Source organism: Carlito syrichta, unplaced genomic scaffold, assembly GCF_000164805.1.
Source record: "Carlito syrichta isolate Samal-C Ts95f unplaced genomic scaffold, Tarsius_syrichta-2.0.1 Scaffold314761, whole genome shotgun sequence".
Lineage (NCBI taxonomy): Eukaryota > Metazoa > Chordata > Mammalia > Primates > Tarsiidae > Carlito > Carlito syrichta.
The window spans coordinates 324,826-342,629 of NW_007258857.1; the positions used below are offsets into that span (position 1 = coordinate 324,826).

Below are 17,804 nucleotides of genomic sequence, written 5' to 3' on the forward strand. Positions count from 1 at the left end.
TTATTGTAGAGATGAGGTCTCGCTGCCCAGGAGGGTCTCGAACCCACGGGCTCAGGCAGTTCACTCACCTCAGCCTCCCAAAGGCGTGGAATTACAGGCTGAGCCATGGAGCCCGGCTGCATTGGTTTCTTAAATATTTTGTATAAAATATAGCCAATGAAAAGTAGATAAGTTGGACTTCATTATGAATTAAAATATTTTGTACCTCAAAGGTCACTATCAAGAAAGTAAATAGACAACCCACAGAATGGGAGAAAATATTTGCAAGTCATACTTCTGATAAGGGCTTAATTTCCAGAATGTATAAGTGACCCTCACAACTCAGCAACAAAAAGACACCCAATTAAACAATGAGCAAAGGACTTGACTACCCATTCTTTTACTTTTTTTTGAGTCAGAGTCTCACTATATCCCCCAGGCTGGAGTACAGTGACATGATCGTGACCACCACAGCCTTGATCTGCTGGGCTTAGGCAATTCTTCTGTCTCAGCCTTCCAAGTAGCGGGACAACAGGTGTGTGTCACCACGCCTGGCTAATTATTGATTGATTTTACAGGTAAGGTCTTGCTATGTTGCCTAGGCTGATCTCAAACTCCTAGGCTCAGGAACTCTTCTTGCCTTGACTGCCCAAAGTGCAGGGATTACAGGCATGAGCCGCCATGCCTGGCCTTATTATTTTACTGCTTAAAAAAGTTGTAAGATATGCATAACATAGAATTTACCATCTTTACAATTTTTAAATGTACAATTTAGTGGTATTAAGTATGTCCACATTGTTGTACAACCAGTCTTCAGATATTTTGTCCTGTACAACTGAAATTATACCCATTAAGCAGCAACTTTCCATTTCATCTAGTGTTCCTTTCCTTTTTTTTTTTTTTTGAGTCAGCATCTCATGTCACCCAGGTTGGAGTGCAGTAGAATGCTCACAGCCACTGCAGCCTCTACCTGCTGGCTCAGGTGATCCTTCCACCTCAGCCTTACAAGTAGCTGGGAACTGCAGGTGTGTACCACTACGCCTGGCTAATTTTTTTTATGTATTGTAGAAACAAGGTCTCGCCAAGTTGCCCAGGCTGATCTCAAACCCCTGGGCTCAGGCAGTCCTCTTGCCTTAGCCTCCCAGAGTGCTGGGATTACAGGCATGAGCCACCACATCCAGCTGGATTCCTTTTCTTTTAATCTATGTCTTTATATTTAAGGTGGATTTCTTATAGACAACATATAATTTGGTCCTTTTTTAAAAAAAAATCCATTCTGACACTTTGTCTACACTGACAACTCTGACACACTCTGACTTTTAGTTGGCGTGTTTTGGACATTGACATTTAAAGTAAAGTGACTTTTGTTGTAGTTGGATTAATATCTATCATATTTGTAACTTTTTTCCTTCATTGCACTTGTTTTTTGTTTTTTTGTTCTTTCTTTTTTGTGCATTTGGTCTTAGTTCAACATTTATATTGTTTCATTTCTCTCTTTTAGCATTTCAGTTACACTTTAAGCAATTTTTATTACTTTCCTTAAAGTTTGCAATATATGAGGGGGATCCCCCCCCAAAAAAACCGGCATTATTTCTGGAGAGCGGGCCCCTTGTAGTACAGGCTTCACCTGCTAGATAAGTATTCTAGGCACCGATTGACATCAGTGTACCAACTAGCATTGTTGTGAGATGGTGCATTTATATTCAATGAATTTTTTTGTAGATACTTTCAGTGTGTTTCCCATTTCATGATGGGTGATTTAGGAGTCTACCTGCCCACACTGCGCTGCGTGTTCAGCAGTTTTTGACCAAAAATGACATAGCCCCTGTGCCTCACTCTTCCTATTCACCGCATCTTGCTCTGAGCGACTTTTCTTTCCCTGATGAAAAGAGTCCTCAAAGGGAAATGTTTTGCTGATATGAAAAAAATCCGCAAAATATCAGCAGCACTAAAAGGTATCAAAATTGACGAGTTCAGAAACTTTTGAGCAGCAGAAAAAGCATCTCAAAAAAAAGGAAAAAGCATCTCAGGTGTATCACATCAAACAGAGTACTTTGAAGGTGACTGAAGTTTAAACATGTGAGAATAAGTACACAATTTTTTATAAATAAATTCTGTTTTTTGGGAGTGGGATCTTTCCTTATACATTTATAACTAGTCTAAGTCTTCTTTCAAATAACATTATGCTACTTCACAAGTAGCACATGTTCCTGTGACAGAGTAGTCCCAATTCCTTTCTCTCATACTATGTAATATTCCTGTGTTCATTTCAGTTATCCCTAAGCTATCATTACTCAATTCATTTTTGCTAGTATTTTAAACCTATTACATCACTTAACAAGAAAAATAAAAAAGATGTTATTTTATCTACTCTTTCATCCTCTATGTAGATCTGTGTTTCTGACCTATATAACATTTGCACCCTTTGAAGAAATTATTTTAACACTTTTTGCAAGGCAAGTCTGCTGACAAATTCCTTCTTCTTTTTTTTTTTTTTGGTCTGAGTAAGTCTTTATTTTTCCTTGATTTTTGAAGGATCATTTTGTTACGTTATTTTAGGTTGGTGGTTTTTTCTTTAGACTAACTTAAAATATTTTATTCCTTTCCCTTCTTGCTTGCATGGTTTGTAATGACACATCTGATGTAGTTCTTGTTCCTTTGTAGATGAAATTTTCCTCTGGTTTATTTTAATATTTTCTCTTTGTCTTTCTGCTGTTTAATATGAAATAGACAATTATAGATTTTTTGGTCTTTACCTTGCTTGTTGTTCTCTTTGTTTCTTGGATCTGTGGTATCTATCATTTGTTTTAGATTTCCAGCCAGTATTACCTCAGATATTATCTTTTCTCTCTTTCCTCTTCTGGTATTATCATTATGCCTATGTTACAATTTAAAAAAATTGTTCTATAGTTCTTAGTTTTTTCTTTTTGCATTCAGTTAGGGATGTTTTATTGAAATTATCAGGCTCACGATTCTTTCCTTGCCTGTGTCTGGTCTACTAGTGAGCTCATCAAAAGGCATGCTTCAACTCATTTACATTTTTTTTTTTTTTTGAGTTGTGGAGGTTTCACTTTGTCACCTAGGTTTGAGTGCGGTGGCAGGGTCACAGCTCACCTCAGCCTTGACCTCCTGGGCTCAAGCGATCCTTCTACCTCAGCCTTCTTAGTAATTGGGACTACAGGCTGAAGCAGGAGGATTGCTTGAGCCCAGGAGTTTGAAACCAATCTGGGCAACATAACAAGACATCTCTACAGAAAAATTTGCTGGATATGGTGGAGTACTCCTGTAATCTCAGCTGTTTGGGAAGTTGAGGCAGAAGGATCACCTGAACCTGGGAAGGTGAGGAGGCTGTGGTGAGCTGTGATTGTACCACTGCACTCCAACCTGGGTGACAGAGTGAACTCTGACTCAAAAAAAATTATAGATGTTTGAGAATATAAATAAGACAGTAATAAAGATGGCAAAAAACAAAGATTTAAAAGTCTGGGGAAAGTATGCTATATTAATTTATGGACTTTTTAGCTTATTCTTAGTCCTTTTAGGTATTCTTAGTTTTGAGGATTATCTTTTAGGGTAAGTACTTTTCTACTCATTCAATTCTATTAGTCAGTGTGCCTTGAGTTTCCCTAAGTAATGCAGTACAGAGTAGTCTTTGGAGACGATTGATTTTCCACTTAATAGTTGTAAGTGCAAATTATTTAACTGCTTTATTGCATTCAGAAAATAAATGTCTTTCTGAGCCTCAGTTTCCTATAATAAGGTTCTTATGAGGTTTAAGTTATGTTAGTATGTATAAAATGGACATGTTAAAATTGGGTAAGGTTTTGTATGAAACCCAAGGCATATGGACCCACCATGAGAAATTTCAACATTTATCCTACCAGTTACTCTTTCAGAGGTGGATATTTGGTGTCATAGAGGAAGCCTGTATGGGTTTATGTCACATTTGGGAGTAAAATTAAGGCATAAAAATTTTATAGGATAGTGAGACTTTATTTTATAGGCTTATGTAGTTAATTCCTGACAGCTTTGTTAAGGATTTCTTATAATTCTACTTGAATAAGGACTTGTTAGAAGAGTTTCAACACTTCAGTGAGTAGTAAACTTGTAAATAAAGGAGGTATGAAAAAGCATCTGTTGGATTACTGAATAATTAAAATTGTTAATTCCTTTTACGTTTATAAGTGAATATGGATATTAACAAATAACTGAGCTATATGTTATACTGTATTATAAATATATGATAATTTTGAAACTGGAAGCACGTATACATATATGTAATTTCTTTTTTTAATGGCCAAGCATTCTACAATGCAATATAAGTAGTTTGTTAAGTAGAAGTGAATTGCCTTGAAAAATTTTAATAAAATGATGTTTTCAACTTTTAACTTAGTTTCAGTCATACATATCTACTGTGCATTTTTTTTTTTTTTTTTTTTAGAGACAGGGTCTTGCTCTGTTGCCCAGGCTACAGTAGTGGCGTGATCATAACTCACTGTAGCCTTGAACTCCTGAGCTCAAGTGATCTTCCGCACAGTTTCCCATGTAGCTAGGACTGCAGCTGTGTGCCACTTCACTTGACTAATGAAAAAAATTTTTTTTGGCAGAGATGGAATCTCAGTATGTTGCCCATGTTGGTCTTGATCTCCTGGGCTCAAGTGGTCCTTCTACCTTACCCTCCCAAAGTATTGGGAATACAGGTGTGAGCCACTGTGTCTAGCCTTCATTTATTACATTTGAAAGAAAATTATATGAATTTTAAAAGGCAATAAAACTTTTCTAGCATAAAAGCAATGGGTTTATTATATCACAAAAAGAAAAAAAATTCCCTGTAACCTTATGTAGATAACACCTGCTATAAACATTTTTCAGTGTATTTTATACCAATATTTTAAGGCAGTTTTAAATGTAGTTTTAATCTGTAGGTAATTTGTGGAGAATTTAATTTGTAGACAATTTATAGCCTGCTATTTGATTAGCATTGTAGTATGAGCCATTTTCTGTATTGCATTTGTATTTTAAAATTTAGTGGTTGGTAGGATATTGTGTGAGAAGAGACTCAAAGTAAACTGAAATTACTTTTTGGAAGCAGGCCATTGTAGTACAAGCTTAGATAAGTGTTCTAGGAACCCACTGACATCAGTGTACCGGCTAGCATTGTTGTGAGAGGCTGCATTTGGCTTCAGTTATTATTATTATTTTTTTGTAGATTCTTTAAAAACGCCCATTTCATATGGGTGATTTACCAGTGCACCTGCCCACACACAGAGTGTTCAGTAGTTTTTGACCAATATCGCTATGACCCTGTGCCCCACCCTCCCTCTTCACCTGATTTCGTCCTGAGCAACCATTTTTTAAAATTTCCTCGGATGAAAAAATTCCTCAAAGGGAAACATTTTGTGGATGTGAACGAGGGGAAACAAAAAATGACCAAAGCACTAAAAGGCACCATAGTTGATCTGTTCAAAAACTGTTTTGAGCATTGGAAAAAGCATCTTGATAGCTGTATTGCATCAAATGGAGAGTATTTTGAAGGTCACTGCAGTTTAAGCATGTAAGAATAAATACACAGTTAAAAAAATTAATTCTGGGTTTTCTTTTGGGTCCCCCCTTGTGTGACTTTTATGCATACCTGTTTACCTAGGCATTATTGTTCATTTTAATTATATACAGTTTTTCTGCTCTTGTAGATGTCTCACAGATTGATACCTTTTGTGAATAAAGTTATCATTTAGGATTATTTTCTTTGGATAGGTAAAAAGAGGCGGAATTACCAGATCAGAGGCTCTTGATGCTTACTGACAAGTTGTTTCCTGAAAGCGTGTATCGCCACGGATCACCTATGTGAGTGTCTGTTTCAGGACACCTTGGCCTATAATGAGTAGTAATTTTCCCCTAAATGTGATAGTTTATAGAATGGTATCACATTTAACACTCTAAAGAATTTAATAAGTTGCGACTTGCTTCTTACTGATTTCTTCATGCATTTTACTTAACTTTTTTTCAAAAGCTGTGAGTGAATCATCAAAGTAATTATATTTTATGTTTTATTTACTTTGTGAGCACAAATACATTTAATTATTAAGCAAAAGGATCCTGTACAAACTAATAGTTGAAAATAATTCCATGTAAAGTGTTTGTCATGGAGATAATTGAACATAGTAATGAAAAAAAGCATTATGGAGATTTGCTCATCAAACTGAGCTTATGTTCACAGCTAATTCCTGTGTAGAGTGATAGTCAAATTTTTATTACACTTTTTCATAGATTCAAGTACAGATGACATTGTTCATAATGCATTCCATCGTTAATTTCCCCTTTTTCGCTTTTCTCCTTTTCCTTTCCTTCCCCTCCTGTTCGTTATGTTGGACCAGTTCATCATTTGTAAATTTATAGACAGTCTGAGTTTTTCTGCCATCGTCTTTAGTTTCTTCAAACTTCTCTCCTGGTTTAAAAGAAAACTGTTGTTTTTAAAGTACTCTCAGTTCTTATGGTGAGGGATTTGCTGTTAAAAGTGATGACATAATCCTGGCCTGGCCATTGCATCCATTTTTCACGGCACCACCCCTACTCCTGCGTCTTTCATATGTTCATCAAAGTCTTTACTTGTACCAGATGCCATCTTTCTACTAGTGGCTGAATGGTAGCTCTGGTGGGCATGGGCAGGTGGGTGTGAGGAATAGGTTTTTTTAAAAAATTATTTTAGATGGGGTGTTTCTGTGTTGTCCAGTCTAGTCTTGAACTCCTGGCCTCAAGCAATCCTCTTTGCCTCAGCCTCCCAAAGTGTTGGGAATACAGGCCACCACTCCTGGCCTGGGAATACGGTTTTGTTTGGGAAATGGGGCATGTGGCCAAGGGGTACATGCTTTACCCTGATCCCTGTTGGTCCTCTTTTCCCCAGGCCAGGAGATATAAATTCGCTCCACCTGTCCCAGGATACAACGGCCTTTTGGGCTCTTCCTACTAGCCAAGTTGCTGTATTTTTTAAGACAATCTGCTATTTTAAAAAGAGCCATGTTCCCTTTAGTTTTTAAAATTAAAATAAATAGGTATTGGAGATAAAGCTCAAATCCCATTTGAACACTTTTTGTCGTCTACCTATGTTGGTGCATGTGGCTCTAGTTTATTAAATTAACTTCTATATAGCATTCCATTATATTCTATTTATCCACTGCATTTGTAATGGATATTGAAGTTATTTCCACGTTTTGACTAGTACCAGCAGTGCTGTAGTTTGTTTATGACTTTGTTCATATCTTAGTAGCCATGAACAATACCAACTTTCTTTTCATTAGTAGTTGCATGATATATCAAATGCCTTTTTAAAATTTACTATTTTAACTATTTTTAAGTGTGGAGTTCAGTGGCAATAGGTACATTGATAGTCTTGTGCAATCATCACCACTCTGCATTTCTAGAACTTATTCATCATTCCAAACAGAAACTCTGTACATAACATAAACAACTTCTTATTCCCCTCTTATCTCAGCAGCCCTTGGTAACCTTTCTACTTTCTGACTATATGAAATTTGTCTATTCTGAATATCTCATAGAAGAGACAAAATTTCTTCATTATGTCTGGCTTTCTTCACTTAGTGTAATGTTTTCAAAGTTCATTTCTGTTGTATCATGTATCAGAATTTTATTTTTGGGGGGACTTTCATTCCTTTTGTTTCATTGTATCTGCATACCACATCCTATTCATTTATCTATTGTTGATTAATATTTTAGTTGTTCCTACCTTTTGGCTATTGTGAATGATGCTGCTGTGAATATCGGTGTGCGAGTATCTGAGTCCTTGCTTTTATTTATTTTGAGTATATACCTAGAAATGGAATTGCTGCATCATATAGTTATTCTATGTTTATCTTTTTGAGGAACTATCCATATTGTTTTTTTCGCGGTTGCTGCAGTATTTGGCATTCCTGCCAGCAATGTGCCAGGGTTCCAGTTTGTCTACATCCTAACCAATATTTGCTATTTTCTGTTTTTTAAAAATATAGCTTCCTGATAGGTGTGAAGTTTGATTTGCATTTCCCTAGTGATGTAGCGCATCTTTTCATGTGCTTATTGGCCATTTCCATGTCTTCTATGGAGAAATGTCTATTCAAGTACTTTGCCCATTTTTGAATTTTGTTGTTGTAGCATTTCTTTACGTATTCTGGATATTAAACTCTTATCCGATGTAGGATTTGCATGTATTTTCTCCCATTCTGTGGGTTGTAGTTTAATTATCTTGATAGTGTTCTTTGATGCACAAAAAATTTTAATTTCAATAAAGTCTAATTTATCTGTTTTTTTCTATTATTGCCTGTGCTTTTGGGGTGATATCCAAAATGTCATCTCCAAATCTAATGTCATGAAGATTTCCTCCTTTTTCTTCTAAGAATTTTATAGCTTTAGCTTCTCTGTTTAGGTCTTTGATGCATTTTGAGTTAATATTTGTATATAGTGTCAGATAGGGGTCCAACTTCATTTATTTGTGTATGTGTATCTAGTTTTCCCGGCACTATTTGTTGAAAAGACTTTCATTTCCTTGTAGAATGTTCTTAACATTTTTGTCAAAAAGCAATTGACCATGTATGTGAGAGTTTATTTCTGGGCTCTCTGTTCCATTTCTTTTTTTTTTTGAGTTGGAGTCTCACTCTGTCGCCCAGGCTGGAGTGCAATGGCACACCCATGGCCACCGCAGCCTCGACCTATTGGGCTCAGGTGATACTTCTGTCTCAGCCTTCCAAGTAACTGGAACCACAGGCATGTGCTACCATGCCCGACTAATTTTTTTAAAAAATGTATTGTAGAGATGAGGTCTTGCCATGTTGCTCAGGCTGGTCTTAAACCCCTGAGCTCAGGCAATCCTCTCGCCTCTGACTCCCAAAGTGCTGGAATTCCAGGCTTGAGCCACAGCGCCTGGTTCTGTTCCATTTCATTGATTTGTTCTCAACCTAGTACAACACTGTTTGGATTACTTTAGCTTTTATAGTAAGCTTTGCAATCAGCAAGTGTGACTCCTCCAACTTTGTTCTTTTTCAAGATTGTTTTTGGTTATATAGAAATTCCTTGAGATTACTTATGAATTTAAGGATCGGTTTTTCTATTTCAGCAAAAAAAAAAATGCAATTTTGATATGACTTACATTTCATCTGTAGAGTGCTTTGATCATATATTCTTTGTAATAATAGTATCTTATTCATGAACATGATGTCTTTTCATTTATTTGTGTCATCTTCAATTTCTTTTTGCTGTGTTTTATAGCTTTCAGTGTTGTATAAGTCTTGCCTTCTTGGTTAAATTTATTGCTAAGTTTTTAATTCTTTTTGATGCTATTGTAAATGGAATTATTTTCTTAATTTCATTTCCAGATTGTTCATTGTTAGTGTATAGAAATGCAGCTGATTTTTGTGTGTTGATTTTGTATCCTGCAACTTAGCTGAATCATTTATTAACTCTTAACAGTTTATTTGTGGAATCTTGGGGTTTTTTACATATAAGATCATGTTATCAATGAACAGAGACTTCACTTCTTCCTTTTTCTTTTTTTTTTTTTTGAGTTGGAGTCTCACTCCGTCGCCCAGATTCTAGAGTGCAGTGGCCTCTCCCGGCCACCGCAGCCTCAACCTGCTGGGCTCCGGCAATCCTTCTGCCTCAGCCTTCCAAGTAGCTGGAACTACAGGTGTGCGCTTCCACGCCTGGCTAATTTTTTGATTTATTGTAGAGATGAGGGCTTGCCAAGTTGCCCGGGTGGGTCTCGAACCCACGGGCTCAGGCAATCCACTCACCTCAGCCTCGCAAAGCGTGGGATTACAGGCTGAGCCACCGAGCCCGGCTACTTCTTCCTTTTTCTATTGGATTATAATACTCTTAATTCAGACAATATTGATGTGAACAAAAATTTTTAATTAATTACTGTTAATTTTTAAAAATAATAAAACGATTTTGGTCATTATACCCATGATGATATACCCAAATTTCAGAAACTCTGTATGGTCCTTTGCTCTGTCTTAAAGATAGCAGCCCATCTATGGGAGCAGGTAAATGAATGGGTAAGAATAAAAGTTGTTTTGCAAAATGTTACCATGTGATAAACTGGGTAAAGGATACCTAAGATCTCTTTTTATTGTTTCTTACAACTGCATACAAATCTGTAGTTATCTCAAAATGAAAAGTTTGATTCTTAAAATTTATATATATTTTTTGAGTCAAGATCTTACTCTGTTGCCTAGGCTAGAGTATAGTGACATGATCATGGCTCATCACATCCTCCACCTCCTGGGCTCAGATCATCCTTTCACCTTGATTTCCCAAAGTACTGGCATTATAGGTGTGAACCACTGTGCCTTGCCAAAAAGTTTAATGAAAGAAAGCTAGTTTCGCACGGGGCATGGTGGCTCATGCCTATAATCCCACCACTTTGGGAAACTGAGGCTGGAGGTTTACCTGAAACCATGGGTTTGAAATCAGCCCAGGCAACTTGGTGAGACCTCATCTCTACAATAAATAAAAAAATTACCAGGGCATGGGGGCGTGTGCCTGTAGTTCCAGCTACTTGGAAGGCTGAGGAGGAAGGATTGCCTAAGCCCAGCAGGTCAAGGCTGCAGTGACCGTGAGCGTGCCACTGCACTCCAGCCTGGGTGACAGAGCGCGACTCTGACGCAAAACCAACCAATCAAACAAACAAAAGCTAGTATACTAGTTTATCTATACATATTCTCCAAAAATAATAGAATACTTGTGTGCAAAAGAGGTTGAAAAAACATGAGTAATTTTTTGGATGTCTCAGCTCCTCATAGGGAGAAAAAAAACAGCAAAACATTCAAGAGAAAGAACATGGCCCATAATTTTTAAAAAGTGATGTGAGGACTTAAAACTTGTCTGAAACCCAGTCATTTATTATTTGGTTAGCTTACATTAAGAATTTAGTTTGAATTTTTTTGATTGCAGATGTGCAAATCAGATCTCATAGGCTGTCATCCACATCAAGCCCATGTTGTAATTGTGTGAATGTGTGCCTGAACCCACTCTTTTCCAATGGAATATTTTAACCACTCTGAAAGAATGTGTTTAAGAACTTTTACCTAGATCCCAGAGTTAAGGTAATGAATGTATGGTATTGGTTCATTCTGCTTCAAGTTTTGGTAGAGGGAGGAAGAGAGTGACAACCATGTCTGGTTTAGTAAGAATTTTAACTTGCTATAATTCACAATTATAAAACCAAGAAGTTAATGTGTGCTCTTTTGCCTTAAGAAAACATTTTTCAATTTGCAAAAAGGATTAATGAGTGCTACCTTTTAAACAAACACTTGGTTTGCTGTGTTTGAAACACCATTTCCAAAAATTAGACATACACATTTCTAAGGATTGTCTCTAAAGTGTGACTCAAGAAATGAAGCAGATTTAAAAAATCAATGTCAGAACTTATACATGTAAATAAATATTTTCCCTTCAAGTAGTCACTCTAGGAGGCCATAATAGGTCCCAGTGACGTTATTCCTGAGGATATTTTGGGAACTCACTTTCTGTTACCAGTTTAGAAGACATGCAAGAAAATAAATCTTCAGGAATATTTTAGAATTTAGGAAAATTTAGTTTTACCTAACTTGATCATTTTGCAGTATTTGCTATATTTGACTCTAAATACACCTGGCTATTTCCAAAAATTATACCCACCCCTAAAAGGTGAAGACTTTTCAGTGGAATGGGTAACATTGTTTAAGTATCAATGTTTTCTACTATTGAACTTCTACCTGGTTTCAAAATGTATACTAGAACATAAACATGTTTATGCCTGCAAGGGCTGTCCTTCACAAAAGAAAGAGGTTCTGCCGATCATGTTCTTTTAGTTTATTTTTGTAATGTGGTGATACTATTGATGGACTGCACTGATTTATTCATAGTTTTTTGTTTTTTTTTTTTTGAGTTGGAGTCTCACTCTGTTGCCCAGACTGGAGTGCAGTGACACGCTCCTGGCCACTGCAGCCTCGACCAGCTGGGCTCCCACGATCCTTCTGCCTCAGCCTTCCAAGTCGGAACTACAGGCACATGCTACCACACCCAGCTAGTTTTTTTTTATTTATTGTAGAGATGAGGTGTCGCCAAGTTGCCCAGGCAGGTCTCGAACCCACAGGCTAAGGCAATTCATTCACCTTGGCCTCCAAAAGCACGGGATTACAGGCTGAGCCCCCAAGCCCGGCTTATTCATAGTCTTAACTTTTGGTCACCCACAGCATGAACTCATGCAATAGCTGGTCTTGCAATTTGATTGCTGTGATTTCTAGGAATGAATGGGGCATTCAAAATTCTGCAGGTTTACTATACTCCTTTTTTTTCTAGAGAGCAACTTTTCTCTAGTGATCCATTGATGGGATAAGATATAGTATGACATTGTTCATTGCTGTTTTTGAATTTGGGTTACAAGAAATTTTGTGTGCTGTCAGTTGACATGTAGTGTTGTTGCCTCAAGTTTTATTTTCTAACTTAACACGATTAAGGACACTGAGTTCCCTGATGATAAATTTTTTTTGTACACCTGACTCTTATCTGAAAGAAGGGTTATTGGCAAAAAATAGAAGTTATAACCCCTTGGTATCCTTGTTCTTCTAGAGGCAAAGTTTGTTTCAAAATTTTGTAAAACAACCCTCTTCACCAAAAGAAAACAACGAAATACCCACATAAGATCTCTAGTTGCAATATGTCTGGTATGTCTTATTTCTTTTTCCTTCCCTAAATATCTTGGGTTCTTTCTAAACAAACAGGAAAATTGTGCAGAGTCCACTGGCTTTGGGTTCTCAGCATTCTGCCTGAATTAAGAGTGGTGCCTAACCCGGAAAGACTTTGACACAGACAGCTGCAGCCTCATTCATAGTATTTCATTTTGCGTTTTGATTATTGGTAAAATTGAAATGCCTTTTCTCTCAACAATAGTTTTTGTGTATAATTAATATATTTATCTCTTTATTTTTTATAACTTTTCAGGCTAGTTGGCCTTTTCAATTTTTTTTTTCTTTTTTCTTTCTTTTGAGTTGGAGTTTCACTGTTGCCCAGGGTGGAGTGAAATCGCATGCTCACAGCGACCGCGGCCTCGACCTGCTGGGCTCAGGTGATCCTTCTGCCTCAGCCTTCCAAGTAGCTGGAATTACAGGCACATGCCACCATGCCTGGCTAATTAATTTAATTATTGTAGACATGATGTCTCACCAAGTTACTCAGGCTGTTCTCTAACCCCTGGGCTGAGACAGTCCTCTCACCTCACCTTCCCAAAGTGCCGGGATTATAGGAGTGAGCCACCTCATCTGACTGTCTTTTCAGTTTTGGTTATGAATTTTTTTTTGGAGTTTCACGCACAGTTTTGTTTTCTTTCTTTCTTTCTTTCTTTTTTTTTTTGTTTTTTGGAGTTGGAGTCTCACTCTGTCACCCAGACTGGAGTACAGTGGCCGCTCCCGGCCACCGCAGCCTCGACCTTCTGGGCTCAAGTGATCCTTGCGCCTCAGCCTTCCAAGTAGCTAGAATTACAGGCATGCGCTACCACACCCAGCTGATTTTTTGATTTATTGTAGAGATGAGGTCTCGCTGCCCAGGCGGGTCACCAGTTTTGTTTTCAATGTAGTTAAATAGGTATGTGTTTTATTGAGTTTTTGTCCTTTTTTGTGGGAGAGGGGTTTAAATTGGCATAAAATTTATATAACCTAAAAGTCACCATTTTAACCATTTAAAAGTGTACAATTCAGTGTTTTTCTTTTTTTTATTAAATTCAAGATGTTATGCAACCATCACCACTACCTAACTGTAGAATATTTTTCTCACCCTAGAAAGGTACTCTGTATCTCCCAATTCAGCCTTTCCTTATTCCCTAGTAACCACTAATATACTTCGTGTCTCTGTGGGACTTGCCTATTCTGGACATGTTATATATGTAGGAAATGGAATCATAAAATATGTGATATGTTGTATCTGCCTTTTGTAGCATAATGCTTTCAAGGTTCATCCATATTTTATCAGTGTTTCATTCCTTTTCACTTGGGGTTTAATATTATATGGATATGCCATACTTTGTTATCCATGCATTGGTTTATGGACATTTGGGTACTTTCTGTCTTTTGGCTATTATGAATAATGCTGCTATGAACATTTGTGTACAATTATTTTTTGTGTGTGAGCATATGTTTTCATTTCTCTTGGGTATATATCTAGAAGTAGGATTACTAGGTCATTTGATAACTCTATGTTTAACTTTTTGAGTAACTACTAAACTGTTTTTTGGTGTCTGTACCATTTTACATTCCTGCCAGCAGTGTATGTGGGTTCTAATTTCTCTGTATTGTTGCCAACAGCTTTTGTTTTTGTTTTTAAATTATTATTGTTGTTGTTATTATTATTATTATTATTATTATTATTTGAGTTGGAGTCTCACTCTGTCATCCAGACTGGAGTGCAGTAGCTGCTCCCAGCCACCGCAGCCTCGACCTGCTGGGCTCCAGCAATCCTTCCACCTCAGCCTTCCAAGTAGCTGGAACTACAGGCATGCGCTACCACACCCAGCTAAGTTTTGATTTATTGTAGAGATGAGGTCTCACCAAGTTGCCCAGGTGGGTCTCGAACCCGTAGGCTCAGGCAATCCACTCACCTCAGCCTCCCAAAGCGTTGGGATTACAGGCTGAGCCCCTGAGCCGGCTTGTTTTTAAATTATTGTAATTTAAATTATTGTAATTTAATAATTGTAAGTTAAATTATTATATCCAGGTGTTGTGGCTCACACCTGTAACGCTTTGGGAGGTTGAGGTGGGAGGCTCTCTTGAGCTTTGGAGTTTGAGACCAGACTAGGTAACAGTGAGATCCTGTTTTAATAATAATAATAATAATAAATAGCCAGGTGTGGTGGCACATGCCAGGAGTTTTAGCTCCTTGGGAGGCTGAGGTGGAAGAATGGCTTGAGCCTAGGAATGTAAGGCTGAGGTGAGCTGTGATCATGCCAACTAAACTTTAGCCAGAGTGACAGTGTAAGATCCTGTCTCTAAAAAAATAAAAGTACACACATACAATAAAAAAATCCATCTCATTGAGTGTAAAATGGTTTCTTGTTGTGGTTTTGAATTCCTTCATAGGACAATGATCTTGAGCCTTTTTTAATGTGCTTATTGGCTCCTTGTATATCTTCTTTGGAGAAATGTACAGCTAAGTCCTTTGCCCTTTTAAAACTTGGGTTGTGTGTATTTTTATTGTTCAATTGTAAGAATTATTTACTCGTATATATTCTGGTTAATAGACTTTTATGAGATACATGATTTGAAAATATTTTTCTCCCATTGTGGAGGTGTCTTTTTACTTTCGTGATGGTGTCCTTTCACACACAAAAGTTTTGAATTTGATGTGCTCAGATTTATCTGTTTTCCCTCTTGGCTTTTAAGTGTAGAATATCTTCTTTTTTTTTGAGTTTGAGTCTCACTCCATTGCCCAAGTTGGAGTGCAGTGGCATGCTTTCAGCCACCCCAGTGATGATCTGCTGGGCTCAGGCGATCCTTCCACTTCAGCCTTCCTAGTAGCCGGAACTACAGGTGTGTGCTACCACGCCCAGCTAATTTTTTGACTTATTGTAGAGGTGAGATCTTGCCAAGCTGCCCAGGCTGTTTCTGAACCCATGGGCTCAGTCTGCTCACCTCAGTTTTTCAAAGTGCAGGGATTACACACTTGAGCCACCACGCCCGGCCAGAATGTCTTCTTTTATTATAAATGGAGTCAGTGTTTACTTTCCTTATTTAAACTTTTAACTCCTTACAACCCTGTTGTATTACAGATAACCCTTACTTAACGGTTTATGCTGTAAAATCTAGTTACATAAACATTTCCCTGGGAGACGTGAGCTTCTCCGAATCCTGTTCTGTGTTTCATTCAGCTTTGTGTCAGGCAGTAACACAGTATCTCAGCCTCCACATTTTTGAGCATTGTAATGTTTAAATCTTTCTTGAAAAGATAATCTATATATGTGTTTTGTTTTCTAAGGCTTTTCCAAATATAGGCTATATATAAGTAAGAGTAAGTAATAGCTGAAGTGCTTAATGATAATATGACAGGATATATAAAAGTCAGTTATTGACTGTGAAATAAGAATGGATCTAATTTAAGTATGAATATCTTTTTTGCCTTTTACCCCCCCCACCCAGATTTTCTTTTATTGTTTTGAAGTTGGGGATCTCAGTCTGTTGCTCAGGCTGGAGTGCAATGACATGATCACAGCTCACCACAGCCTTGACCACCTGGGCTCAGGCTATCTTTCTGCCTCAACCTCTCAAGTAGCTGGAACTACAGGCATGCACCACTACACTCAGCTTAAGTTTTTATTTATTTATTTATTTTTGTAGAGACGAAGTCTTGCTATGTTGCCTAGGCTGGTCTCGAACTCCTGGGCTCAAGCTCCTGCCTTGGCCTCAAACTCCTGGGCTCAAACTCCTGCTTTGGCCTCCCAAAGTGTTAGGATTACAGGCATAACCCACTGCTTCTGGCTTCAGATTTTCTTTTTGTTTCTTTTAAAACTCTTTTTGGTCGTAAGTTTATTGTTTCTTAAAAATTTGGTTAAAGGTCGTATTTTGTGATACATTTAAAATAAAATTTAACTTCTGTTTAAACACCTCAGATACAATACTCTGAAAGATGTCAGTATTTTGGGAGTGTTTAGTAATATTATTAACCTTTTCCTTAAATCATATTTTGGTCCTAGGTAAGTTGACAGGTAGGTTGTGGTACTTTTATTTTTATATCTTCAGTAAATAAAATTCATTTTGTTTAATTTTTGCTTTGAATATATATACTCAGAAGACTTACAGTATAGGTTGGTTTTCCGTTTGTAAAGCTTTACGGCTATTTAAATACATGGCAGGTTAATTATGAGAATTATTTAAATTTTGTTTTACTAGTGAAAGAAAGTTGAATATTTAAATACATGGCAGGGTAGTTATGGGAATTATTTAAATTTTGTTTTACTAGTGAAAGCAAGTTGAATACATTGGTGCAGAAGCTTCATGACTTTCTTGCACACTCATCAGAAGAATCTGAAGAAACAAGTTCTCCTCCACGACTTGTGATGAATCAAAGCACAGGTAAATTGAAAAAGAATGTGCTGTATCTTCTAGTCTTTTTTCCATTTGTTTTGTGGGGGGAACAGCTATTAAAGACTTTCAGTTGTGGGAAATAACAGATTAAAAGCCTTTGTTATATATCTCTGCTAGTATCTAATATAGGAGATTTAATTTTAGTAAGTAAAAATGTAAGCTTGTGTGGTTATAGGAACTTAGGAAGCACTTACAGTTTCATATATAATTGAAACATCTCATAGAATGACTAGTGAATGTTGACTGGGAAAAATGGTATTAGAAGAGGCAGGAGTAGTATAGAAATATTTTATCCTAGCAGTTACTCATGTATTAGGAGCTAAATTTTTATGTTGTCTGATAATATCCCCGAGTATATTTTCTACATATATTTTTTATAAAACCATTTAACACTTTTTCTCTACATCCCTCTGTCTTTAAAAAAAATTTTGTATCATTTGATACTTACTGTTTTCAAGGGTAGCTGTAGTACACACACACACACACACACACACACACACACACACACACACACACACGATATGTACAAAATGTAAGAGGTAGATCACAGCGAAAAGTTCAACCATATGTATAATTGGAGCTCTAGAAGAAGGGGCAAAAGAGAATGGAGTAGAAGCCAAATTTGAAGAAATTTTGACTGAGCATCTTCTAAAGATTGAGGGCATTAAACTACAGATTCAAGAAGTGTTTTAAACCCAAGCATGATAAATATAAAGAAAACTGTAG

General features: G+C 37.0%; 1 protein-coding gene across 7 annotated transcripts in view; it reads left to right on the forward strand.

Moving 5' to 3' along the window:
• ATRX (ATRX, chromatin remodeler) overlaps positions 1-17,804 on the forward strand; it is a 237,710-nt gene that overhangs the window by 32,709 nt on the left and 187,197 nt on the right. For all 7 annotated transcript variants that reach the window (XM_008071841.1, XM_008071843.1, XM_008071842.2 and 4 more), the window contains exon 2: positions 16,954-17,066. In XM_008071841.1, coding sequence (XP_008070032.1) covers positions 16,954-17,066 — 113 coding nt within the window. The remainder of the gene's footprint in view (positions 1-16,953; positions 17,067-17,804) is intronic.